Source organism: Eubalaena glacialis, chromosome 14 (genome assembly GCF_028564815.1).
Source record: "Eubalaena glacialis isolate mEubGla1 chromosome 14, mEubGla1.1.hap2.+ XY, whole genome shotgun sequence".
NCBI classification, from domain to species: domain Eukaryota; kingdom Metazoa; phylum Chordata; class Mammalia; order Artiodactyla; family Balaenidae; genus Eubalaena; species Eubalaena glacialis.
The window spans coordinates 11,442,637-11,468,737 of record NC_083729.1 but is presented as its reverse complement, the minus strand read 5'-3'; the positions used below and the strand labels follow the sequence as shown (position 1 = coordinate 11,468,737).

Below are 26,101 nucleotides of genomic sequence, written 5' to 3'. Positions count from 1 at the left end.
GTGTCTCCATACAAATTTTAAGATTTTTTTGTTCTAGTTCTGTGAAAAATGCCATTGGTAATTTGATAGGAATTGCAGTGAATCTGTAGATTGCCTTCGGTAGTATAGTCATTTTGACAATATTTATTCTTCCATTCCAAGAACATGGTATATCTTTCCATCTGTTTGTGTCTTCTTCGATTTCTTTCATTAGCGTCTTATAGTTTTTGGAGTACAGGTCTTTTGTCTCCTTAGGTAGGTTTATTCCTAGGTATTTTATTCTTTTTGTTGCAATGGTAAATGGGAGTGTTTCCTTAATTTCTCTTTCTGATTTTTCATTGTTAGTTTATAGGAATGCAAGAGACTGCTGTGCGTTAATTTTGTAGCCTGCAGCTTTACCAAATTCATTGATGAGCTCTAGTAGTTTTCTGGCAGAGTTAGGGATTTTCTATGTATAGTATCATGTCATCTGCAAACAGTGACAGTTTAACTTCTTCTTTTCCAACTTGGATTCCTTTTATTTCTTTTTTCCTCTCATTGCCATAGTTAGGACTTCCAAAACTATGTTGAATAAAAGTCGTGAGAGTGGGCATCCTTGTCTTGTTCCTTATCTTAGAGGAAATGCTTTCAGCTTTTCACCATTGAGTATGATGCTAGCTGTAGGTTTGTTGTATATGGCCTTTATTATGTTGAGGTAGGTTCCCTCTGTGCCCACTTTCTGGAGAGTTTTTATTATAAATGATTGTTGAATTTTGTCAAAAATCTTTTCTGCATCTATTGAGATGATCACATGGTTTTTATTCTTCAATTTGTTGATGTGGTGTATTAGGCTGATTGATTTGCAGATATTGAAAAATCCTTGCATCCCTGGGATAAATCCCACTTGATCATGGTGTATGATCCTTTTAATGTATTGTTGGATTTGAATTGCTAGTATTTTGTTGAGGATTTTTGCGTCTATGTTCATCAGTGTTATTGGCCTGTAATTTTCTTTTTTAGTGGTATCTTTGTCTGGTTTTTGTATCAGGATAATGGTGGCCTCATAGAATGAGTTTGGGAGCTTTCCTGCAAGTGAAATTTGGAAGCTTTCTTCATGTTGGCACTAATGTTGGCAGTTTCCCTTCATTTTGTATCTTTCACTTTTGATATCTGAGTTAATGGAATATGTAACTCTTAGTTACCTTTTTCTCTCTGATGGCTTTTATTGTAATAGCCATTGAATGTCCTGCTGTGTTTTTGCTATTATTTGCTTTTAAAAAATTATTTTTTGAAATTTTTTATTAAAGTTGTATGTAGTTGCAAATAGATTAAAGATTTAAAATTTTCTGCAAATCTTGTTCAAAAAAAAAAAAAAGCAACAACCAAAACCCATACTCCTTTGTTCCCCTTCCTTATATCCTGCTCTCCAGGAGTAACTACTTTTACTTCGTTTAAAGGATTGTTCTGATACTTACTCCAGTCTCTGAGTAACATAATTGTATAGCTACCCCTTGAATTTTTTAGTTCTGGCCGTTATCTGTGGACTTGCTTCAGTGGAAGATAATGGTTTAGTTTCTTTTTACTCCATATACTCTGTTCCTCCTTGAGTGTTTATGTGACCCCCTCTCCCCTTTAAAAATCTTCTACTGTCATTTCAGTAGAGTTTCAGGAAAAAGTGGAGCTTAATGCATGGTATGTATCAGCCCTATTTAACTAGAAGTCCACAATTACCAGTTGTAATGAGAGATAGAAGATGGATATAAGTTGGAAAAGATGGGAGGTTGATGCCAGTGGATATGGCGGAGGGAAGGTGTGTGATCCTGTTGCCCACAGTTCTCTCAGTTTAAGATGGTGCTTTTGACAGAGCAGCCCTGTTCCATTCACCTGATGCTTCCCGGTTCTCCTTAACCTGTGCCTTTTTATGATTCTAACAAGGAGATGAAAGGAATAAGGGCATTTCTTCTCAGACCAAGCACAGCAAGCTAAGTTGTAAGCAAAACTTGCTGTGCTGGAACTCCTAAAACTATAAAAATGAAAAGCTAGGAAAAGTTTGACAGAAGAAAAGATGCTTTTGAAGATGATACAAATTTTCCCAGGACATTTCTTTTTTTAATCCATTCATTTTATTGCCTCCCCCACCTCCCCCAACGATTACTCCCACCCTGTACCCCTATGTCTGGCAACCACCAGTCTGTTCTCTGTATCTACAAGGGTGGTTATAGGGTATCTCGTGGCTTTTTCATTTACAGTTGACCCTTGAACAACGCAGGGGTTAGGGGTGCCGATCCTCTCTGAACTCAAACGTTTGCCTATAATTTATAATCGGCCCTCCCTCCATAGCCGTGGTTCCCCATCCGTGGATTCAGCCACCCACAGATGGCGTAGTACTACGGTATTTACTATTAAAAAAAACCTGTATGTGAGTGAACCCACACTGTTCAAACCCATGTTGTTCAAGGGTCTACTGTAATTAATTCTGTCCTCTGCTAGATTCAAGAATACTGAAGGGGGCTTCCCTGGTGGCGCAGTGGTTGAGGATCTGCCTGCCAATTCAGGGGACACGGGTTCGAGCCCTGGTCTGGGAAGATCCCACATGCCGCGGAGCAACTGGGCCTGTGAGCCACAACTACTGAGCCTGTGCGTCTGGAGCCTGTGCTCCACAACAAGAGAGGCCGCGATAGTGAGAGGCCCACGCATCGCGATGAAGAGTGGTCCCCGCTTGCCACAACTAGAGAAAGCCCTCGCACAGAAACGAAGACCCAACACAGCCAAAAATAAATTAAAAAAAAAAAAAAAAATGCTGGGAGTTATCACCATCATTTTAAAAAAAAAAAATACTGAAGGAAGAAAAACATTCAGTCTCTGTACTCATGAAGTATATAATCTAGCAGGAAAGATGCTGCTGCTCTAAATTACTACTGTGATGCGTGTTTTGAAAGAGAAGTGCAGGGGCCACTGGGAGCACATAATAGGGAGATCTAAACTTGGTGGAGGTCAAGGAGGGTTTTCCCTGGGAAGTGGTATGAAATCTGAGACTTGAAGGATGAATAGGATTTAGCTTAGCAGAGGGTGAGTTTGGCAAATGAGGAGAGGGAGTGTTCCAAGCAGAGGGAAGACCATTTGAAAGGCTCAAGGCGAGGTCCCCTTTAAGGACTGAAAATAAGACCTGGATTGTTGAAGTATACAGGACAAAAGTGACATTGGAATCAAGGTGAGGCTAGAATATTTTAAGGCAGATGACAAGCTATAAAAGGAGGCGTGGGGATGATATAATCATGTTTCTGTTTTATAAAGGGTAGCTGTATTACCTCGAGATATCGTGAATTCAGTTTTGATCTTGTTGCATTTGAAATTCCTGAGAAACATCTAAGAGCATATAGAAGGACGATTTTGGAGCTTTCAAGTGAAGTCTGGGTTAGGCGTAAAAATATGGTGGTCAATTTATATTGTAGCATTGAAGGGGAGACCTAGAGAGAGTAGAGTGAGAAGACAGGAGAGCTGGAGAATTTGGAAGAGCTAGTATTTAATGGTCAGCTGGAGGAGGATATTCTAGCAAAGATGACTGAAAAGGAGCAGCTAGAAAGACGGGACGTGTATAGCTTGACAGTATGGCATGACAGTATGACATGCTGGAACGAAAGACAAGCATGTTTCTAGAAGGAGAAAATGGTTAAATTCTGTGAAACAGTGCTGAGAGGGAAATAGATATGGACTGAAAAAAGTATCAAAGGAACTCAGAGTTGCTTATGGGTATTTTTCCCCGGAAATGGGAAGATTTCAGGGGAAGGGATGTGACTTTTATGTGGCAGTGATGGGGAAGAATCACTGGTCAGAATGTTAATGACGGTTTTGAGTCTAGTTAAATAAAGGACTACCAACTGTAAGCACAGTAGGTTGTCTAAGTCATGTTGATTAAACACCCAAATATTTGTCAGCTTTGGGTCTGGTCATATATTATAACTGCTAGTAATTCCAATGAAAATAATACCTGTAAGTAAAAATTAAGCACCTGCTCCGGGCCAGACAGCGTTCTCTGTGTACTTTATCTATATTATTTTGAATATTCTTGCATGGTATTATTCCCATTTTTGATATGAGTAAAATGAATCTTAGACGAGTTTTAACTAATTTATGCAAGGTTTCACAGCTTTCAGTGATGGAATTGCACCTCAGTTCTGACTCTGAAGCCCATTTCCTTATAATAGTAATAATTATACCACTTGTCATTTACTGACTTACTTTAGATGAATGAATATCCCTAATGGAACACGGCCTTTCCCCCTATTTCTTTCTTTTTTTTTAATTTTTACAAGAGATAAATAGACTGACACCAAGCATTGTACATGGATGACCACAACAAAAGCAACAATGATTGCAATTACCAAACATGAAACACACTCATACTATGTCATAATATTGACATTCAGTCCAGTAATCCTCCACTGTAACAGCTCCTTTACTTTGCAGTGAAAATTGATTTGTATATTCTTTGCCTCTGAGTCCTTGTGGGATTTTTTCTTTTTTTTAAATTCAAACAGAAAGTCACAAAAATTATACTCATCCTCATCAGTTCACTCAGTCCCATGTAATTAATTTTTTTTTTTCATCTTGATCTTTTGTTAGCACTTTCCCCCTATTTCTATCTGAAATATCTTACTTTAAGTTAATTTTTTTTTTTTTTTTAGTTCTTAACCATTGAAGGCAATTGGCCAGGATCGTCCTCGTAAAAACTCCTCATGATTTGTGATCCCTGTGATGTTTTCCCTGGGTATCTTCCTCTTGATGTCATTTCTTTTTCACTCTTGATGGCACGTAGTATAGAGTAGTTCCTTATTTTGCAAATTTCAGTGCATTACTATGTTGCTGATACCTACTAAAGTTATATTATCAACAAAAATAAGGCATATTTCCTCTTATTTTTATGAATGTGGAAAACAAGACTTCTTAATTTATATTTGGATCAGAATCACCTGGGAGTGTTTTTACTAAACTAGGCCTGGCTGGCATCACAGGTCATTGTGACTTAGTAGACCTGTGGCAGTTACCCAGCCATGTGCATTTTAAAGCTACCCTGGGTGATTCTGATTTTATTTAATACTTATTTGATTGATTTGTGGCATAGTTTTTTTGATTTATTGTCTATTCTGATTTTTTTTAATTGGGAAAACTAATAGGAAACTAAATTAAGCATCCCCTAAATTTCCCATTTATCTTGTAAGTGTGCAGATACATATAGGAAAACACACACAAACACACCCACCCACGCATACGTACATGTACATACATACTGCCAGTCTCAGTAACTGCTCTCTCCACATGTCTGTCTCTGTCTCCCTCTCTGTCTTTCACAAAATTATAATTTCCCCTAGCATTTCAATCAGTTATTAATTGTTCTTTTTGTGCTTTGCAGAATGGTGATTGAGCCGAGTCTCCCAGATGAAAGTGAGTTCTTGTACGCTGCACAGCCTGAGTTGCTGAGGTTCAGGACATCCCAGCTTGCAGTAGAGAAGGTTATGGACTGGTATCAGAGCAGAGCGGAGGAAATAGAGCATTATGCTCTGCAGGTGAGGCCAGCAGTGCTGTGTCAGATCCTTCGCATTCAGTGCATGTTTTGGCCGCTGACAGCAGTGCCAGGGATCCTGTATATATTAATAGTTTGCAAGGGACGAAATGAAAATTTTTTATTACTTTCATTCATTTATCCTTTGCTTCAGAAGCTTTTTGTGGTATTTTTTTTTTTTTTTGGATTCCTAAAGAGCAAATACATATAACAAAAGCTGTTCAAAACCTTTCTTTAAAATGTAAGCTGCAAAATATGTACATACTGATCCAGATTTTATATACATGCTTAATAGGCTCAATACCATTTTAAGTCGAAAGATTGTATCAACATAGAAATGCTTGATTAGTCCCCTGTTATATTGCATGAATGCAGTGGATTGTTATTTTGCTTTCCAGGAACCCTGTTTGAGGGTCTGTTTCTAAGGCTTTCCTGAAGTCCAAGCCTGATTTCCCTCAGTTCCCATGTGCCTTTACTGAGATGTGTAACAGCTTCATCAGAGGGGGGTGTAGAAGAGAGAGATGAGGGTTGTACTGTAGCTTAGGAGATCTAAATAGGAATCTGGACTCTTCTGCTAATAGACCTGGTGACTCTGGACCTGCTACCTACCTTTTCTGTACCTTGGTTTTTTCAGGGGGTGAGTTCTTACACTGGAGTCAGTGATAACAAATAAAATATACAGAAGAGAACATTAAAAATTCTTCCAATTGAGTTCTCTGCAAATGTAAGCAAAAGTTGTCTTCATCCTAGAGAACAGAAGTTGGCAATTCAGAGCAAAGAACGGCAGAATGGCCTTTGAAATCTCATTCAGCTCTATGGCTATACCACCCTGAACACGCCCTATCTTGCCTGAAATCTCATTCAGGGTCCGGCCAGTGGGTGTCTTTTTCATTCTACTTGCAGTTTTGGCTTTGGGCTTCCTGTCCTACCATCAGTTTTTCATTTGTCAGGAAGGGTGATTTCAGAAGGTCTGATGAACAGCTGTATTGCAGGAAGGAATAAACCCCCTTGTTTAAATTTCTGCTTAGTGTATCTGGCACAGCCCTGTGTCTCCATTTGATAGCCTTCTTGAATTTCTGCTTAATCTAATTCCTATTTTTAGTATTCATAGAATTGACGAATTATTTGCTGGAGCTGATGGGAATATTATAGATCAAACTTTTTAGAGGATGGCCAAGAATATTTATAATTGACTTTTCAGGTTTTTGAAGATGGCTAAGCACATTTGAAAATGTTTAGAATTCTAAGATACCAGAATGAAAAGAATCTCTGGAGGGGGATCCAGTCTAATTCTCTATGTTATAGATAGACAAACTAAGGTCCACAGGAAAGAACGTGAACAGCTTGCTCAGGGACACACAGTAGCAGAGCCAGACAACATACAGGTCTCTGCCTAGCTTTTCTTATAGAGTCCATATAAAAATGGACAATTACACAAATCTTAATGACTGAAAGCAAGATAAATTAATCCAAAAAAGTGGATCTCAGTTCTCAGACCCATTGTATTTTTTCTGTAGCAAATATTTTGTAATACTTCCTTATTATCCTGATGTGAAAATCATGGACATGCCTTATTTACAGAAATAATTTCCAAAAAATTAATATAATGACTTAACTGTGATATATGGGATAAATAAAATATGTAAACGCGTGGTCATGAGTACACTAAAAAAGTGACTAAAGTCAGTGAGAAATCACTTTGAACAGGATAGCTGACATTGCAGACAGATTGAGGTGTATTGAATTAAACACTACACATTGCTGTCTGGGATGTGAACAACTCGTGGTAAATATCTTTTTCAGGGTGTTGGAAGGTAGGCAGGGATTAGCACAAGGTGGTTGTGTGGGACTGCCCTGCGCACTGTGGAATGTCTGTCATCCCTGGCTTCCACCCTTGAATGTTAGTAAGTTCCACTAATACTTGGGAAAGACAGAAATGCTTCCTCAGATTTTCGGAGCGCGTCCTGGTGGACAGTTCTGCTCCCATTGAGAACTGTAGTCTTAGACCAGTATCACGCATCTGGAAATGACCAGTTCATATCGGTCACGTTAAGCAAAGGCATTATTACTTTGCTGATTCAGGAGAAACTCACCTGTAAATAATTGATGAAGAAAGCTCTTAAGTGAGTCAAAGAGGTGCATTTTTGGTAGTTTGTACAGGCAAATGTAGGTTGTATACTGTGTAGCAGACATCTTTTAAGATCGATGGCATCATTTGATTTACAGGAGTTTACAAACACACGTAGTTTACTATTGTCTCTGGCTAACAAGAGAAGGGATTCTGTCTGGATCAGTTTTGTCTGAGCACTTTGTGGTTTTTAGCTGAACTTCTAGATATAACACTTGTTATTTCTTGCCCTTTTTTTTTTTTAAAAAAAAAATTTATTTATTTATTTATTTATGGCTGTGTTGGGTCCTCGTTTCTGTGCGAGGGCTTTCTCTAGTTGTGGCAAGCAGGGGCCACTCTTCATCACAGTGCGCGGGCCTCTCACTATCGCGGCCTCTCTTGTTGCGGAGCACAGGCTCCGGACGCGCAGGCTCAGTAATTGCGGCTCACGGGCCCAGTTGCTCCGTGGCATGTGGGATCTTCCCAGACCAGGGCTCGAACCCGTGTCCCCTGCATTGCCAGGCAGATTCTCAACCACTGCGCCACCAGGGAAGCCCTTGCCTTTTTGATAGTAGCCATTGTAACGAGCATGAGGTGATATCTCATTGTGGTTTTGATTTGCATTTTCCTAATTATTAGTGATTTTGGACATCTTTTCATATGCCTGTTGGCCCTTTGTATGTCTTCTTTGGAAAAATGTCTATTCAGCTCCTCTGCCTGTATTTTTTATTTTTTGAATTTTTGAATTTTATTTTATTTATTTTTTATACAGCAGGTTCTTATTACTTATCTATTTTATACATATTAGTGTATACATGTCAATCCCAATCTCCCAATTCATCCCACCCCCCACCTCCCCCGCAACTTTCCCCCCCTTGGTGTCCATACGTTTGTTCTCTACATCTGTGTCTCTATTTCTGCCCTGCAGACCAGTTCATCTGTACCATTTTTCTAGGTTCCACATATATGCGTTAATATATGATATTTGTTTTTCTCTTTCTGACTTACTTCATTCTGTATGACAGTCTCTAGATCCATCCACGTCTCTACAAATGACCTGATTTCATTCCTTTTTATGGCTGAGTAATATTCCATTGTATATATGTACCACATCTTTATCCATTCATCTGTCGATGGGCATTTAGGTTGCTTCCATGACCTGGCTATTGTAAATATTGCTGCAGTGAACATTGGGGTGCATGTGTCTTTTTGAATTATGGTTTTCTCTGTGTATATGCCCAGTAGTGGGATTGCTGGGTCATATGGTAATTCTATTTTTAGCTTTTTAAGGAACCTCCATACTGTTCTCCATAGTGGCTGTATCAATTTACATTCCCACCAACAGTGCAAGAGGGTTCCTGCCTTCTTATTTATTTCACACTTAGCTGATGTACAGTATATGAGAAAACATCATTCTAAGGCCCTGTGATAAAAGAGATGAGGAAGAGAGCATTATGACTTCTGCCCTAAGACGCTGAATTTTATGGGAGTGGCAAGCATTCAAGTCATATACTATTATATTAAACATAACTTTTTAAGTTCTATAATAAAGGTACAAAGAGAAATGTTGGTAGACGACTAAGGAAAGGACAGCTAATCTGACAAATAACAGGCGAAAGCATTTATGGAGAAGTATTGAAAGTAGGTGTTGATGATAATGATTATGATAGCAACGAATATTCCATGCGGTGCTCACATCCGACAGGATGCACTGTTATAGGTACTTTACATATGTGATTTCCTTTAATCCTTGTCACCCTAGGAGATTAGTGCTTTCCTATTCCCATCATATATACTCACACTGAGGCACGAAAGTGTTAAAAAAAGAAAAAGTCTTTCACGGTCACAGACCTAGCATGTAAGGGTGCTAGGATTTGAACCCAGGTAGACTGGATCCAGAGTCCCTGTTCGTAAGCTCAACTAGGGGTAGACAGAGGAATGTGCACTTTTTCTTACGCCAAAGTCGTGCAGAGAGTCAGTAAGATTCTTCAGTGCTGAGTCACCTCCAATTTCCAAAGGCAGTGGAGACAGTGGCAGAACACATAGGGCACATTGGGAGGAAGCTGCCTTGGGCACTCATGGTTACATTTTGCCAGTTCCAGGAACTCAAATATGACAGAGAGAAAAGAGAAGAACGATATTTTCAAACTTTGCCTTGTGAGTAGATAAAGAAGACCTACAAAGTGTGATTAGATAGGTAGCCTTTTCCTAAAATATCTTGTCTAATTTTTAACGTGGTATATTCAGTATACAATTAGAAATGTACTTCTCTGTCTGTTCAAGACATTTCAGTCTTGGGAGTCTCCTTTTAATAAGAGGACATACTCACATGTATATCACCAAATGATATCACCTATTAACTTCTTCATAGAAATGAGTTGGCCTAAGGCCAGAATGTAGCAAGGGACCATCAGATAGGTTATCTGCAGTTGCAGAAGCTCCAAGAACAAAAAGACGGGTTGTAGAATCCTCCAAAAACTTTTCACATGTCCGAAGGAAAGAACATGAGCTTTGAAGACAGAGATACATGCTTAGAATATAGGAGTACCTTTACCACACTAGCTTCAGGTTACTCAAGCATGACAGTAAGTGATAAAAAGATAACCTATTGCACAATAATATTTGAGATCCTCCTGTCCTTACCTGACTCTTTAGAAGGAAAAGTAAGTGGGAGCAGTTCAGAAATCACTTTACTCAATGGAACCTGGGTAGTCAGCGTAGCACAAAGAAAAAAAAGCACCTTAATCATAATCAAAAGCAAGGTTTGTCAGTGCTTCCTTTTGTTAGTAAAGTTTTACTGGAACACAACCACACCCATTCATTTAAGTATGGCCTGTGTTGATTTTCTGTTACAGTGGCAGAGTTGAACAACTGTGACAGGGCTCATAAGTCTGAAATATTCACTGTCTGGCTCTTTAGAAAACTTTGCATCCCCTGCTCTGAAAAAATCTAGAATAGCTATGTTGCCTCACACAATACATTAAGCATTGGAATCAGCAAATGGGAGCCCATAAGCCCCTATGAATTGTTTTATGACCATAGTACATATGAAAAAAGCGAAATGCATTTCTGAAATTCCTCACTGACAACAACTCTGAAGCCGTATATATGATTTCTAGTTTCTTTTTCTTTTCTTTTTTTTTTTTCAACATCTTTATTGGAATATAATTGCTTTACAATGGTGTGTTAGTTTCTGCTTTATAACAAAATGAATCAGTTATACAAAAACATATGTTCCCATATCTCTTCCCTCTTGTGTCTCCCTTCCTCCCACCCTCCCTATCCCACCCCTCTAGGTGGTCACAAAGCACAGAGCTGATCTCCATGTGCTATGCGGTTGCTTCCCACTAGCTATCTATTTTACGTTTGGTAGTGTATATATGTCCGTGGCACTCTCTCACTTTGTCACAGCTTACCCTTCCCCCTCCCCATATCCTCAAGTCCATTCTCTAGTAGGTCTGTGTCTTTATTCCCGTTTTGCCCCTAGGTTCTTCATGACCTTTTTTTTTTTTTTTCTCTTAGATTCCATATATATGTGTTAGCATATGGTATTTCTTTTTCTCTTTCTGACTTACTTCACTCTGTATGACAGACTCTAGGTCCATCCACCTCACTACAAATACCTCCATTTCGTTTCTTTTTATGGCTGAGTAATATTCCATTGTATATATGTGCCACATCCTCTTTATCCATTCAACTGTCGATGGACACTTAGGTTGCTTCCATGTCCTGGCTATTGTAAATAGAGCTGCAATGAACATTTTGGTACATGACTCTTTTTGAATTATGGTTTTCTCAGGGTATATGCCCAGTAGTGGGATTGCTGGGTCATATGGTAGTTCTGTTTTTAGTGTTTTAAGGAACCTCCATACTGTTCTCCATAGTGGCTGTATCAATTTACATTCCCACCAACAGTGCAAGAGTGTTCCCTTTTCTCCACACCCTCTCCAGCATTTATTGTTTCTAGATTTTTTGATGATGGCCATTCTGACTGGTGTGTGATGATATCTCATTGTAGTTTTGATTTGCATTTCTCTAATGATTAATGATGTTGAGCATTCTTTCATGTGTTTGTTGGCAATCTGTATATCTTCTTTGGAGAACTGTCTATTTAGGTGTTCTGCCCAATTTTGGATTGGGTTGTTTGGTTTTTTGATATGGAGCTGCATGAGCTGCTTGTAAATTTTGGAGATTAATCCTTTGTCAGTTGTTTCATTTGCAAATATTTTCTCCCATTCTGAGGGTTGTCTTTTCGTCTTGTTTATGGTTTCCTTTGCTGTGCAAAAGCTTTTAAGTTTCATTAGGTCCCATTTGTTTATTTTTGTTTTTATTTCCATTTCTCTAGGAGGTGGGTCAAAAAGGATCTTGCTGTGATTTGTGTCATAGAGCGTTCTGCCTATGTTTTCCTCTAAGAATTTTATAGTGTCTGGCCTTACATTTAGGTCTTTAATCCATTTTGAGTTTATTTTTGTGTATGTTGTTGGGGAGTGTTCTAATTTCATTCTTTCACATGTAGCTGTCCAATTTTCCCAGCACCACTTATTGAAGAGGCTGTCTTTTCTCCATTGTATAGTCTTGCCTCCTTCATCAAAAATAAGGTGACCATATGTGCGTGGGTTTATCTCTGGATTTTCTTTTCTGTTCCATTGATCTATAATTCTGTTTTTGTGCCAGTACCATACTGTCTTGATTACTGTAGCTTTGTAGTATAGTCTGAAGTCCGGGAGCCTGCTTCTTCCAGCGCTGTTTTTCTTTCTCAAGATTGCTTTGGCTATTCGGGGTGTTTTGTGTTTCTCTGCCTATATTTTAATTGAGTATTTGTTTTTTGTGTTGTTGATCTGTGTGAGTTCTTTATATATTTTGGATATTAACCCTTTATCAGATACATGATTTTCAAATATCCTCTTCCATTTGGTAGGTTGTATTTTCATTTTGTCGATGGTTCCCTTTGTTGCGCAGAGGCTTTTTAGTTTGATATAGTCCCACTTGTTTATTTTTGCTTTTGTTTCCCTTGCCTGAGGAGACAGATCCAGAAAGATATTGCTAGAATAATGTCAAAGAGTGTACTGCCTATGTTTTCTTCTAGGAGTCTTAGGGTTTCAGGTCTTACATTCAAGTCTTTAATCTGTTTTGAATTGATTTTTGTGTATAATGTGAAATAGTGGTCTAGTTTCATTCTTTTGCATGTGGCTGTCCAGTTTTTCCAACACCATTTATTGGAGAGACTGTCCTCTCTCCATTGTGTCTTCTTTGCTCCTTTGCCAGAAATTAGTTGTCCATATATATGTGGGTTTATTGTTAGACTCTTAATTCTGTTTTATTGATCTATATGTCTGGTTTTCTGCCAATACCAGTTTTAGTGTTTAATGACTGAAATTTGGGTTACAAAATATTTACTCAGGTTTTTAAAAAATAGCACTAACAAAAAGAAAAAGGCCTATACTGGAATGCAAAATAAGTTATCATTTTTTACACTTATCTTCTTTCTTTCTTTATTTTATTAATACTTTATTTTTTAGAGGAGCTTTAGGTTTATAGAAAAATTGAGTAGAAAGTACAGAGTTCCCACATAGTCCCCTCACTTTCTGCCCTACCCACTAGTTATCCCTATTATTAACATGTTGCATTTGAGTGGTATGTTAGTTACAATTGATGAATCAAGATGTCTTTCAGTGGGCAAATGGATAAATAAACAGTGGTACATCCACACAATGGAATATTACTCAACTCTAAAAAAGAAATGAGCAATCAAACCATGAAAAGGTGCGGAGGAACCTTAAATGCGTATTACTAAGTTAACGAAACCAGTCTGAAAAGGCTATATACTGTTTGATTCCCATTATGTGACATTCTGGAAAAGGAAAAATGATGGAAACAGTAAAAAGATCAGTGATTGCCAGGGGTTGGTGGTAGAGGGATGAATAGATGGAACACAGAGAATTTTTAAGGCAGTGAAAATACTCTGTATGATACCGTAATGATGGATACCTGTCAGTCTACTTTGGTCTAAACACACAGAAAGTAAACACCAGGAGTGAACCCTAATGTAAACTGTGAACACTGAGTGATCATGGTGTGTCAGTATAGGTTCATTGATTGTAACAAAGGTGCTACCCTGCTGGGGGATGTTGGTAACGGGGGAGTCTGTGCATGTGTGGGGACCAGGGGGATGTGGGGAATCTCTGTACTTTCTGCTCATTTTTGCTGTCAACCTAAAACTGCTCTAAAAAAGAAAGTCTGTTAAAAATAAAAACAAAGTTAGCACTTTCTGAAATATAATTTTTTTAAGTCTAATTATAATTCCTAGACATCTTGATTTCTGTTTTAGTAATCAAGAATAATTATAAAGATTTGCTGTGCACCTGAAACTATCACAAAATTGTTAATCGGCTGTACCCCAATATAAAATAAAAAGTTAAAAAAATGAATAATTATAAAGAAAGGAAAGTGATTTGGGGGTGCTTTATTTAGTTGGCTGTATACGCTTTCATCTCTTTGATTTATTTAAAAACGCTTATAATAGGGGTATTGTTCTTTAGCTTCATTTTATGTATTGACGTTTCATGTGGCTTATGCGATAATCAAAGTGGTATCTGACATAGTTTTATCTTTTTCATTTTTACAGGTTAAACTGATGTAGTACTACTTCTTCCTTAGCGCCTATAAATGGCTTTTGGAAATCTTGTTTGTTGGTTTAGGAAAATGTGTACATATAGTGGTAAAATTTATCTACTGGGGGCTTGGGGTATGTGGTATAATTCTGTAAGTTGTAACAGAACCTACTTTAAGGTGTCAGTAATTTGATTTTCAAACATTTTTACTTCAGTGATTATTTTGGAAAGCAACAACGTCAAAGTTGATATTAGAAACACAGATCTGGATCGCAAAATTGGTTGAGTGTGTTACAAATTGCTAATGTGCTGTGTGTTCAAACTATTGCACAAAGTTGTGTTTTACATATCAAGTTTCTTCATACTTTCTGAGATTTTCTGAGTTTTTAAGAACTTGGTATACAGGTAGATGTGGCTTTTCCGACATTAATTGTCCTTTTGTTAAGGTATTGCTGGATCCCTTCCCTTTTGCCTCATGCCTTATCTACCTGTAGTTTTCCCCCTTATTTTTATTTGTGCCACTCTTTTCAACTGAACATGCAGTTCTTCTTTTTTCACCTCTTCACCTGTTAATCCCTGAGTCCTGGAAGGGCTTTGGGTGGATCTGTGATATCGCTTGGCATTTTTCCTTTGTGCTGCATGACTGTTTCCTCTCCCCTCTTCCTCCTTTCCTCGCACCAACGCTTCCCTCATCATTCTCAGCAGTGATTTTGCTTTGTATTTCATGGGGAAAGTTGAGAAATCACTTCCATTTGCCCTACTCTTTCCAGCTTTCCCACAGGAGAGGTCTCTCTTGCATTCTCCTGAACTGGGGGTTAAGGCCATGTTAGATGATTTTGCTGTCGATCAGAATATGTCCATTTTATAAACCTGATCAAGTGATGGGAGTGAAATTGCTGTGTATTGAGCATCTGCAGAAAGATTATTCTTTGTTTTGTTGTAAGGGAGGTCTAAATAGTTGAATTGGGACAGAGAAGGTTGAATTAATCAGAGTTAATCGTTCAGCAAGAGTTTATTGAATGTCGTCTATAGGGAGGACTTGTGGAAGGAGAGGTACTGTACAGGACTATGGAAGCCAAGCATTCTTTTTGGGGCAGAGTGGTATAGTGAAAATAGGTTAATTTGACATTATCACTACCTAGCTATGTTTTTTTCTTTCTTGCTTGTTAATGTTCTGAGAATTAAATAGACAAATATATGTAAACTGCTCAGTAAACTGTAATGCTCTACGAATTGAAGATGGTTGTCTTTCTTTTATTGTTATTTTCAGTATTTCTTGGTGATTATTTGATTCTTTTGGGACAGTTTGGTGCTGATATATTTCATAAAGAAGTCTGATGTTTTTTTACTGAATAAAAAAGTATGTAGTAATGCGGTTTTATATAAAATGATTATAAGGATTATTGCTAGATTCTGTACTAGAGGCTTTTACTTTAGAATATATGGAAAAGAAAGATATAATACTCACAGACTTACTGTTGCCTTTCCATTTTAGGTTGACTGTGCATTGTCACTTATTCGACTTGGAATGGAGCGGAATATTCCTGGTTTGCTGGTTCTCTGTGATAATTTGGTTACTCTGGAAGCATTGGTTTATGAAGCAGGGTGTGATTTAACCCTAACCTTGAAAGAACTCCAGCAGATGAAAGACATTGAAAAACTAAGATTACTGATGAGTAGTGTAAGTTTTATTTTAAAACTTTCTTTTTAACTATTCTATATGTACTTTGATTAATATGTGTCTCAAAGCTAAAGATGTAGTATCCTTCAAACCAGAGAACTTAGTCAATAAAGGAAGGTTTCTTGACTTAAAAAAAATAAATCAAGTTTTATGAATAAATTACTGAAGGCATCCAAAACCATTTTGGCTGGTTTTGTACCTTCTTTGCCCTGCATTCATACTTATCTGTATATGACTTTCTTCCCCCCTTCTAGCGAGGCATATTTAAATTAGCTGTCATTCTCGTAATCATGTTTCTAATCCTTCACTTTGTTAAAATTCCCAACTACTTGTATATTCAGATGATTGGCTGGGTGGTTGTATGAAGAAAACATCTTGGCTTCAGGGTTTGTATGTGTAGGAGAATTTGCCCGGCCATTCTTAGATTTTTGGGGGGGTCACTCGGGGAAGAAAGTACAGTCTCCAAAGTTAGGAACCGATTTCTACTGGCCCACTTTTCCTCTCTTTCTCATGCCTCTCACCATCTTTTTTCCTCGTATCAATCCCCCTTTTCTCTTTCCCTCTGTCCCCACCTTCCTTTTCTCTTACTAATTTCTTTTCCCTATGATCCACCAGTGAAAATTGAGTTGTGTTGCATGCAAGATGCCTCTTAAGAGATTCAGGTGTTGTATCTCCTGGGATAAAGAAGAGAAGGGATTGTATAATTTCAGGGATAATGAGTAAGATTATGTGTGTCATTTGGAGTTTCGTGAAGGTGGATGTGAAGGGGTAAAACAAACAGAAGAAGAGGAAAAGGGTGGAAGAGAATCTGGGATTTCTCAAGTGGCTCCTTTCTAGAGCTTCTTTGTGCGTATCTCTCTCTGTCCTTTTCTCTTTCACACTCTCCGTCGGCCTATCCCCCCCACCCCCCCCGACTCTTTTCACACATACACATACACACACTTTTGGGATAGAATCTCTCTTTGCTCTGGAAGACCTCAGGGCTGAGCAGCTGCAGCCGCGTGTTTGTCTTCCAGAGCTGGGCTTAGGCTGTCAGGGCCCCCGGGGTGGTCGTGGTGCTAAAGAGATGGGCCACAGTGCTCTTGCTGCTGTTGGCTCTACCAGCCCCAGGCAGAAGGCGATTCTCCTGCTGCCTCTCAGTCTCCTTGTGAGGCGTGAATTGGAGTATGTTTTAGAAAGTGTTGGGCTTTCATTGTTTCACATGAGTCTGATTATCCTTGAGCTTTAACTTGTCTGTTATTATCAGGTATTTAATTTAACGTGTGTTTGTTTTGGTGAATTACATTTTCAGTGTTCTGAGGACAGTTATGTGACAAGTGCCTACCAATGGATGGTCCCCTTTCTTCATCGTTGTGAGAAACAGTCTCCCGGTGTGGCTAATGAGCTATTAAAGGAATATTTAGTAACTTTAGCTAAAGGAGACTTAAAATTTCCCCTGAAGATATTTCAGCATTCCAAGCCTGATGTAAGTAGAAACTTTAACATCTTAAAAAATCTCTGTACTTTTTTCCCTACAGAATTAGGTTTTATTTACAAATTTTTTAACACTAGGCTTTGCAAGTAATTTCTCTTTAAACAGAAGAAGTGGTTATCATTTTATTCTTTAAAAATGTTTTAGCAGTTTAGTCCAAAAATTTTTTGGAAGTTTTAAAGATTATGTTTACCTTGATTGATTTACTCCAAAGTTTGTTGACTCTTTACTACATTGTGGAAACTGGCAATACCAAAAAGACGAATAATTGAAAGGTATTGAATTCTTACTATAGGCAGGCACTTTACAAGTGTTAACTCATTTAATCCTTGTAACAATCCTATGATGTAGATATTTTGATTATGTTACTATTACAGGAAAAGAAAATCGTGATACAGAGTGGTTAGGCAATTGCCCGGGGTCACAGTAAGGAGTGGAACCTTGGGTTCAAACATAGGTTTTCTAGTTTCCCAGCTGTGTTCTTAACCATTATGCTTTAATGTAACACCAATAGAAGAAGAAGAAAAGACTTCTGCCCTTGAGGACCTTCAAAATATTTACTAAAATTTTTAGGATCCCATAAGGAGATCTTATAATTATTCTTAATAACTCTTATATTTGCTGAAGACTGACCTATCTATCTATCTATCATCTATCTACCTGTCTATCTATCTTTTTTATAGAAATCAAATAGTTGTTCAGATTTACTGGTGATAAATCGTTTTGTTAAGTGCGGGTTACTTTTGAAATGTAAATAACCTCTTAATTTAACCATAAATCAAATATACTGTTTCAAGGGATAGGGGCTCCCTTTCCATTGGAGGGGACTCAAGCAGTATGGCGTAGTCACTCGAGGCACTGACTTTGTAGTGCGAGTTAAAGCATTAGGTTGGGATTCAAGCAGAGCATTGAAGGCCCCTTCTAATCCTAAATTCTAATTGAAAGTACTCCTTGTACTAGCTTTTGTTAGCAATTTGATGTCCTCTAAGGTATACGGTCATAGACCATTATAATCAAGATGAAAAGGAAAGCATTGCTTAGTTAATCTCACACATTTTTTGGTTTCTGGAAGGGCTGTCTGTCAGAAATATCTCTGTTCATTGGCTATTTAAAGTTTTCCATCTTCTCATAAGCAGTTTCCATTTAGTATTCTGATTTTAAATTTGGGGTGGTTTACTATGAGCCGAGGATGGGTTGCTTATGACAGCAGAATGCTGTGTGAGAAGCTGGATGGGTTGAATATGAATGTTTTATGAGGAAGAAAGAAGTGACTTTAAATTCTTTCCAGCAATCTTGTTTGCGATCCTTCTTCCTTACAGAGTCTTGTAAATCCTTTGTATATAGTCAGCTTTTTGTTGTTTTTACTTGGCAATTTAGCATGTGCCTTTTGAATAAAATATATAGCCATTTGCCTTTCTTGAAATATGTCAAAATCAAAGCAGAGAATAATGGTGTTGCTGGGCTCTTCCTTTGCAATCCACCCTCTCTATTTCTATCGATGTTATCTTTCCACAGCACAAATTTGATCATGTCATGATCTACAGAAAATCTCTGGTGGCCTACCATTGCCCGCAGGGTAAATGTTGGGCTCTCTTAAGTGGCGTGGAAGGTTCTTTGCGGTCTGCTTCTAGTCTACCTCTTCAGCCTCATTTCCCTTCATGAATGCACTGGTTTACCCACACTAACTTTTCACCTCTTCACCCTGTCAGGTTCTTTCATGCCTTTTTGTGTTCTGTGAGGCTATTTCCTTTGCTTGTGATAATCGGGCCCCTTTGCTTCATTTAACAAATACCTGCCTACCCTTCAGGATCCTGCTGTCCAAGACTCCCTCTGCTGTGAAACCTCTGGGGACTTATCTGTGCTAGGGTGGGCCTTGTAGCTGCCTCTAGAATAACGCATATCTCACTGTGCTGTCATTGCTTGTTCAAGTTTGTCTCTCCCTCTCTTTGTTTCCTGGGTCTGTCCTCTGTGTCTCCGGTGTCTCTGTACTGCCAGGGACTAGCCCAGTGCCTTGTAGAGAGCAAGTGCTCAGTGCATTTTGGCAGGGCAAATGAAGGAATGAATGATTAACTCTGGGTTTCATTATGATGCTTTAGATCACTTGATTACATTTATTTGCTGTGCTAGGATTGTCCTTGGAGCATTGTTTTTATTTTATTTTCCTTGACTGTTCGCAAAAAGAATTTACCTTGGATCTGCCATGAATCATGCACAAGGTATTTTTAGTGCTATAAAGGGAGCCGTGATTTCTGTATCCAACAGCTTAGGTTAAGGTATGCTGCATTAACCAATGACCTTGCAATCTTAGTAGTTGACAACAGCAAACGTTCATTTCTCACAAGTGTCATGTAGGCTGTGGTTGGACTTCTGCTGTGTTCCATGTCTTGTTCATTCCAGGACTCAGGCTGAAAGAACAGTCCCCTTTTCTAACTTGTGGCACAGGAAAAAGAACAAAGTAGAACCACTCAGTGGCTCTTAAAGCTTAGCTCCCAGTGCCTCACATTACTCCCTCTCACATTTCACAGGCTGAAGGCTCTGTGGCCACACCTGGTGTTAATGGGGCAGGGAAGAACAATCCTCTACTAGAAAGGGGGGAGCGAATAATGGGAACAATAAGACAAATACAAATTTGGCTTTTCAACTATCTCATGTGTTTCAAACTCTTCCTCTCTTTTGTAACATCCTGATTTTAAGCACTCATTTCTGATTTTAAGCCATTGCTCTTTACTTGAATCCCTCTTTGGGAAGTGAAACTTGTGAAGTAACTTGGGCAAGTCTGGATAGAGATGACTTGGGGATAAAATAGTCTACCTTCTCGTATCGTTTTCTGTCTTTTATACTGTTTTTTTTTTTTTAATGCATTTGTGCATCAGAACTATATGGATTAAAAAGAAAACAATTTTCTAGGCCCAACCCAGATATAATAGATTAGAATTTGGGGTAATATGGAATATGCCACTCTTTTTGCTGTTCCCACCATTCTCGTATGGTGAAGGTCACTTTAATCTGATTGGGTATTGAGCTGTTTCAGGTTTCAAAAAGACTGTCCTATTTCCAGTTCTCCCGTATTCCTAGGGTGTGGTCCTTTGGGGGTCCAAATTAGAAGTATTGGATACTTACTAGGCCCTTCTGCTTGTAGATACCAGACTGTATTCCAGTAATGGGGACAAATGGGAAAGTCTCCTTAACACTGTAAACTCTCAGCTGCAATTTCCTGTTGGCCTACTCTGGGCCCACACTCCTTAGGAAATTGAAAAGTGCCTCTAGGACTGTGCTGTTCAGTACGGTAGCCACTACCCATGTGTGGTTATATAAATTAAAATATAAAATTGAAAACTGTTACCCAGTCTCACTAGTTTTCTATGCTATTCCCAGTATTTTACAATTACAAACAGTGCTACAACGAGTAACCTGTTTATAATTATTTTGTATTATTGGCGTATCTTCAGGGCATATTCCTGCAAGGGGATTCTGGGCTCTAAAGGCAGGGTTGTGTTGGTTTTACCACATTTCTCTCCAGACGGGTTGTTCCAATTTACATTTCCACCAGCACTGTGTGAGCATGGCTGTTTCTCCACAACTTTGCAGACATAATTTGTTGTCATATTTAAAAAATTTTGCCACCGTGATAGGTGAAAAATTACATTTCAGTGTTGTTTTAATTTGTACTTCTTTAAATATGAGTGAATTTGAACATTTTCTCATATGCTTGAGAGGCATTGTCATTTTTGTGAATTGTCCATTCCTGCCTTTTCCCCATTTTTCACTTTGATTTTTGTTTCTTAGTGCCTTAACTTTTAGAAATTCATATATATTAGTGTAATTAGTCCTTTTTCTGTGGTTTCTATTGTGAACATTTCACCCAATGGGTAGGTTGTCTGTCTTTTGACTTTGCTTATGGTGTATTATGCCATGCAAAATCTTTTACAGTTTATTTTTTGTGTAATCAAATTGAGCAATTTTTTTTTAAATTGCTTCTGTATTTTGAGGCATGGTGAGAAAACCTTTTCCTATTACAAGGTTAAAGAAGAAATCACTCATGTTTTCTTCTAGTACTTGTATGGCTTTATTTTTATGTTTAGACCCCTAATCTATTTGGAGTGTGTTCTTTGGCAGGGTGTGAGATACGGATCTATTTTATGTTTTCCCTAATGCTACCTAGTTGTTGCAGCACCATTTATTAAAAAAGTTTATCTGTACCTGAGTGATTTGAGATGCCACCTTTGTCATATACAAAATTTCCATTTGTTTTGAGTCTAATTCTAGGGTTTCTCTATTGTTTTATTGGTCTGTTTGTCCATATACTAAGTACCACACTGTTTTAATTATAGAGGTTTTATAGTGTGTTTTTAAAGTCTGGTATGGGTAGTATTCCTCTGTAGTGTTTTCTTCCCCCCAGTTTTTTAAAAGTTATTCTTGTATATATTTCTTTTCTATCTGAACTTTAGTATAATGTTCAGTCACCCTATTCAAGAATAGGGGACATCATTCTGTTTGTTCATATCTTTCTTAGTGTCTTTCAGGAATGTTTAAAATTTTTCCTTATATAGGTTTTGCACATTTCTTGTTAAATCTATTCCTAACCACTTAATTTTCTGTTTACATTACAAATTGAGTTTTATTTATCCTCATTTTCTCTAACTTTGTGTATATGAAAGTTATTGATTTTTGTATGATAATTTTCAGTGATTCTTTCACTGTTTCACTGATTTCTTTTGTTGCTTGTTTCTCCGGGGTTTCCCAAGTATTCTGTCTTAACATCTGTTGTTCTTTTTCTAGTTGTCTACTAGTGCATAATTTTAAGACCTTTTAAAAGAAATTATGACTTTGTTACATTTTACCTTGCTATGCAATATGGGAGATAATTTGCTGCCCATGGTGGGGAAGATTTATTGATTTCTTGGAAAGTCCTAAATGGGCTCCCTTCTATTAGCTTGAGGTGGGACAAATGATGGTTTAATAGTGACCACTGAGATATTAGTACAGGAATAATGAGAATAAAAGGAAGCGTGTCTTACTATATGAAGTTGGACATCTGTAGAGAGTCTAATAAGACAACAGTGAAAAGTATCTTAATGTGAGCATTATGATTCACGTACACAGTAGATTGTATTAAGAAGGATATGCTGAGTGGCATAGGAAGAGAACAGAAAGGTGCCATAGGAGTACAGAGAGGAAAAAGAATTCACGTAGAGAGTAGTATGAGGATTTATTCATTGGACCAGCATTTATCAAGTACAAGCAAGAGACTCTGGAAATCTGGGGAAGTCCAATTGAGGTCAGCCAAATGGACATAAAACTGGATTATTCGGGAGGTTTTAGAGACTAAGGTTTTAAGAAGTTCCTTGAGAAGACATTCCAGGTAGGAGTAGAATAAGACAAGGGGACGTAATCAGACTAATGCCATGTTTAGATAAAGGCAAGTTATTTAACCTGAGTGAATTAAAACTTTGAGCAGAGAGGTAGTGGTTCATAGGACTGGAAAAGTGGGTGGGCACCAGGCCATGAAGGAGCCTGAGTGGAAGGCAAAAAGTTTACTCTTTACCTTTCACATTGAAGGTCTACTAAAGGGTTTTGAACATACCTGATCAAATAGGGACTGTAGAACATTTAACTTTCAAGTGACACTTCAACGTCTCAGCGAGGGAAAGACAGGAAGCAGGAAGATGGAGGAAAACATCAAGGGCTATGGCTTCTGTTTCAGCCGGTTTCCCACGTTGTTCCTTGACTGAAACTGGTTTGAGTTTTTTCATCTTCCTCAGATGCTTCCTTACCATATTTTTTATTACCATATTTTTTTATTGTTTATTACCATATTTTTCCTCAGACTCTTCTGTTCTTCCGTACGTGAAGCTCTTCTGCAGGATTGTGAGAGCTAACACTTAGCTTAGGCTCTGGAGCCACTTGCCTGCATTCAGATCCTGGCTTGACCGTGACCAGCTCTGTGCCTTGAGCAAGTTGTTCGTTCCCTCAGTGCCCGATTTTCCCTTTATGTAAAATAGAAATGATACTAGCACTAACCTTACAGGATTGTTTTGAGGATTTGTGAATTAATGCACTTAAAGCGCTTAGAAACAGTACCTGGCACACAATAAGAAAATGGGAAAAGCTAGCTATTTTCGTTAATTTTTTTTTTTAACATCTTTATTGGAGTATAATTGCTTTACAATGGTGTGTTAGTTTCTGCTTTACTGACACTCTTGTTGTGCCCCGCTTGTCCCTATTTCACCAGTTTGTCAGTTTGCAACCTTGGATAACTAACTCTTTGTCAAATGTTGATGTCAAATTAATGATATATTTCTTAATACCTTGAAGAAATCCTTTAACCCAAGTACTTTAGAAAACTTTACTTCCCTGATAACCTTATTAAGCTTTCCTCTTTCCATCCATTTCTTCTTCTCGTCCATTGATGTGGTTTTTCTACTGAGAAAATGCCTTTGTTTGGCAGCTTCTCTTCATCACTTTTCTCTCTGTTTTGTGAGTTTCTACTAAAATGTTGAAAAGTAGTAGATGGTTATTATGGAAATCATCTTAAGCTTATTTTGTTATTGTAAAGGGCTCTAAGAAAATAGTTTCAAACTTCCATTTTTGGTTTCGTGGTGGTAATAACATAAGCATTCTACATGTATTAATTTATTTAATCCTCACAACAATACTATTAAGAAGATGTTAATATTCCAGTTTTATAGATGAGAAAAACAAGGCACAAATCTGTTATTTTTATATCCCAGAAAATACTTTAAGAATGGGTCTCTGTGGTTTACAATGGGAAAGTGACCCCCAATAGCCATTTTTCTGCATCAGAAATATGGAGTGTATTTTGGGATATGAATATTACTGCATTACAATGTGACTTCTTTCGAATAGAATGTTAATACTGTTGTGTTAAATGACTAATACATAAAGCATACTGAAAAATAGTAGGTTTGAACATCTCTGAATGTTAGTTAAGGAATTTTATATATTTTTGTGATTGAAACACATAAAATTTGGTGTTAAGGTTAGAAACGTTGTTTTTAATAAATTGGCTTTTTAGTTCACTGTGTTTCTTCTATCTACTTTATCTTGAATGGGTCATGAATTGAAGAATCTGTTTTCAGCAGATGCAAAGCTTATGGGTACAAATTTTCTTTTCTTGCTGATTCTGTAATTAAAATGCAATTTCATTTAGAATAATTAAAGACCCCAAAAGTCTGTAAGCTAAAGAAATAACCAAGATTTGTTTCTGCAGCTGATTAATTGCACTATTTAATATTCTATTGACAGTGGTACTGGGATATGGCAAAATGGAATGTAAATCTATTGACATTTAGCACAACATGTTTTATTTCTCTAGTTGCAGCAAAAAATTATTCCTGATCAGGACCAACTGATGGCAGTAGCACTAGAATGCATCTATAGCTGTGAAAGAAATGACCAGCTCGCTCTTTGCTATGACGTATTAGAATGTCTGCCGCAAAGAGGATATGGGTAAGAACCCACAGTGTGCCTTTGTTATGGTTGTGTCTTTTTACTCTAACAGTTAAAATGAAGATGTTGCTTCTCTGAATGTTCATTATAGAGAATTTTGGGAATATAAAGAAGAAAATGAGATCATGTGCAAACCTGTTGCCTCGAGATAGACACTTGTTTTTCTAACAGTATATAGGACGTCACTATAATTTTGTTAACCTTGATAATTATCCATTAAAAAGCAAGCAAGAATATCACTACTACCACAACAAAAGGTACTCTCTTAACTGGATAGACGGTGATATCTCTTTGTTTTAAATTGTGTTTCTAATTAAGCTTTTTCCTTATTTACGGGCTAGTTGTATTTTTTCTATGAATTCTTTGTTCTTGGCCCTTGCCCAGAGTAAAACTTCTAAGTAATAATGTATGGATATACATACCTCATTTAGTGGTATGCAAATCAGATTTATATTTTCTCTTTGGAAGTCACATAACAATCATTCCTTTAATCACTCTTTTAACACATAGTACATATTATAAATTTCATATCTGGAGAAGTTAATAACAGCACATGGAAAAGCACTGAATGAAAAATCGGTGGGCCTGTTTCTAAGCCTTTGTGACTACAGCTGAGTCATGTAACTTCTATGGTCATCAGTTTCCTCATTTGCAAAATCAGGTGTTTAGACAAGAAGTCTTCCTCATGCTTTGTTTTCTTCTTCTCCTCTCTCTTTCTTCTTTTCTCTCTCTCTTTTCTTCCAAGGAAATTTTTATTTTTTGTGTGAAATGAATGATAGAAGTCACTTGATTTTGCAAGCCAATGTGGAATAATTGTTTCACGTAGTCATTAATAGAATTGAAATCAGGTGAAAAATTGATGGGGAAGGGATATTTGCATGGTACCAAAGTATTACCTTTAGCAAATATTTTTTGTAATTTCAAAGGGGGAAATTTACCATTATAAAATCTAAGTCTGACTGCCATCACCTTTGATCAAGTTATCAAATATGGCATCACTTACAATCAGGCAGCCTAGCCATATGTGCCTCCTGGTGAGAAGCAGTATGAAGTAAAATTACTTACCCTGAATCTAATCAATCCTTTAAGCCAAACTTCTAGTTTACAGTCAATGTAGGGAATAAGAGAACAAGTTAAATAACACCATGAAGAAAAAAACCAGATAAATACAGACTGTGAGATATTCTACAGGTCATATTGTCTTTTCACTTTGAAAAGTCAGTGACATGGAGAAAAACAAATT

At 37.6% G+C, this 26,101-nt stretch overlaps 1 protein-coding gene across 4 annotated transcripts in view; it reads left to right on the top strand.

The window, feature by feature from the left end:
* The window catches only part of NBAS (NBAS subunit of NRZ tethering complex), a 344,585-nt gene that overhangs the window by 134,688 nt on the left and 183,796 nt on the right, over positions 1-26,101 (top strand). For all 4 annotated transcript variants that reach the window (XM_061168818.1, XM_061168819.1, XM_061168817.1 and 1 more), the window contains 4 exons: positions 5,369-5,522; positions 15,732-15,917; positions 17,209-17,382; positions 24,725-24,858. In XM_061168818.1, coding sequence (XP_061024801.1) covers positions 5,369-5,522; positions 15,732-15,917; positions 17,209-17,382; positions 24,725-24,858 — 648 coding nt within the window. The remainder of the gene's footprint in view (positions 1-5,368; positions 5,523-15,731; positions 15,918-17,208; positions 17,383-24,724; positions 24,859-26,101) is intronic.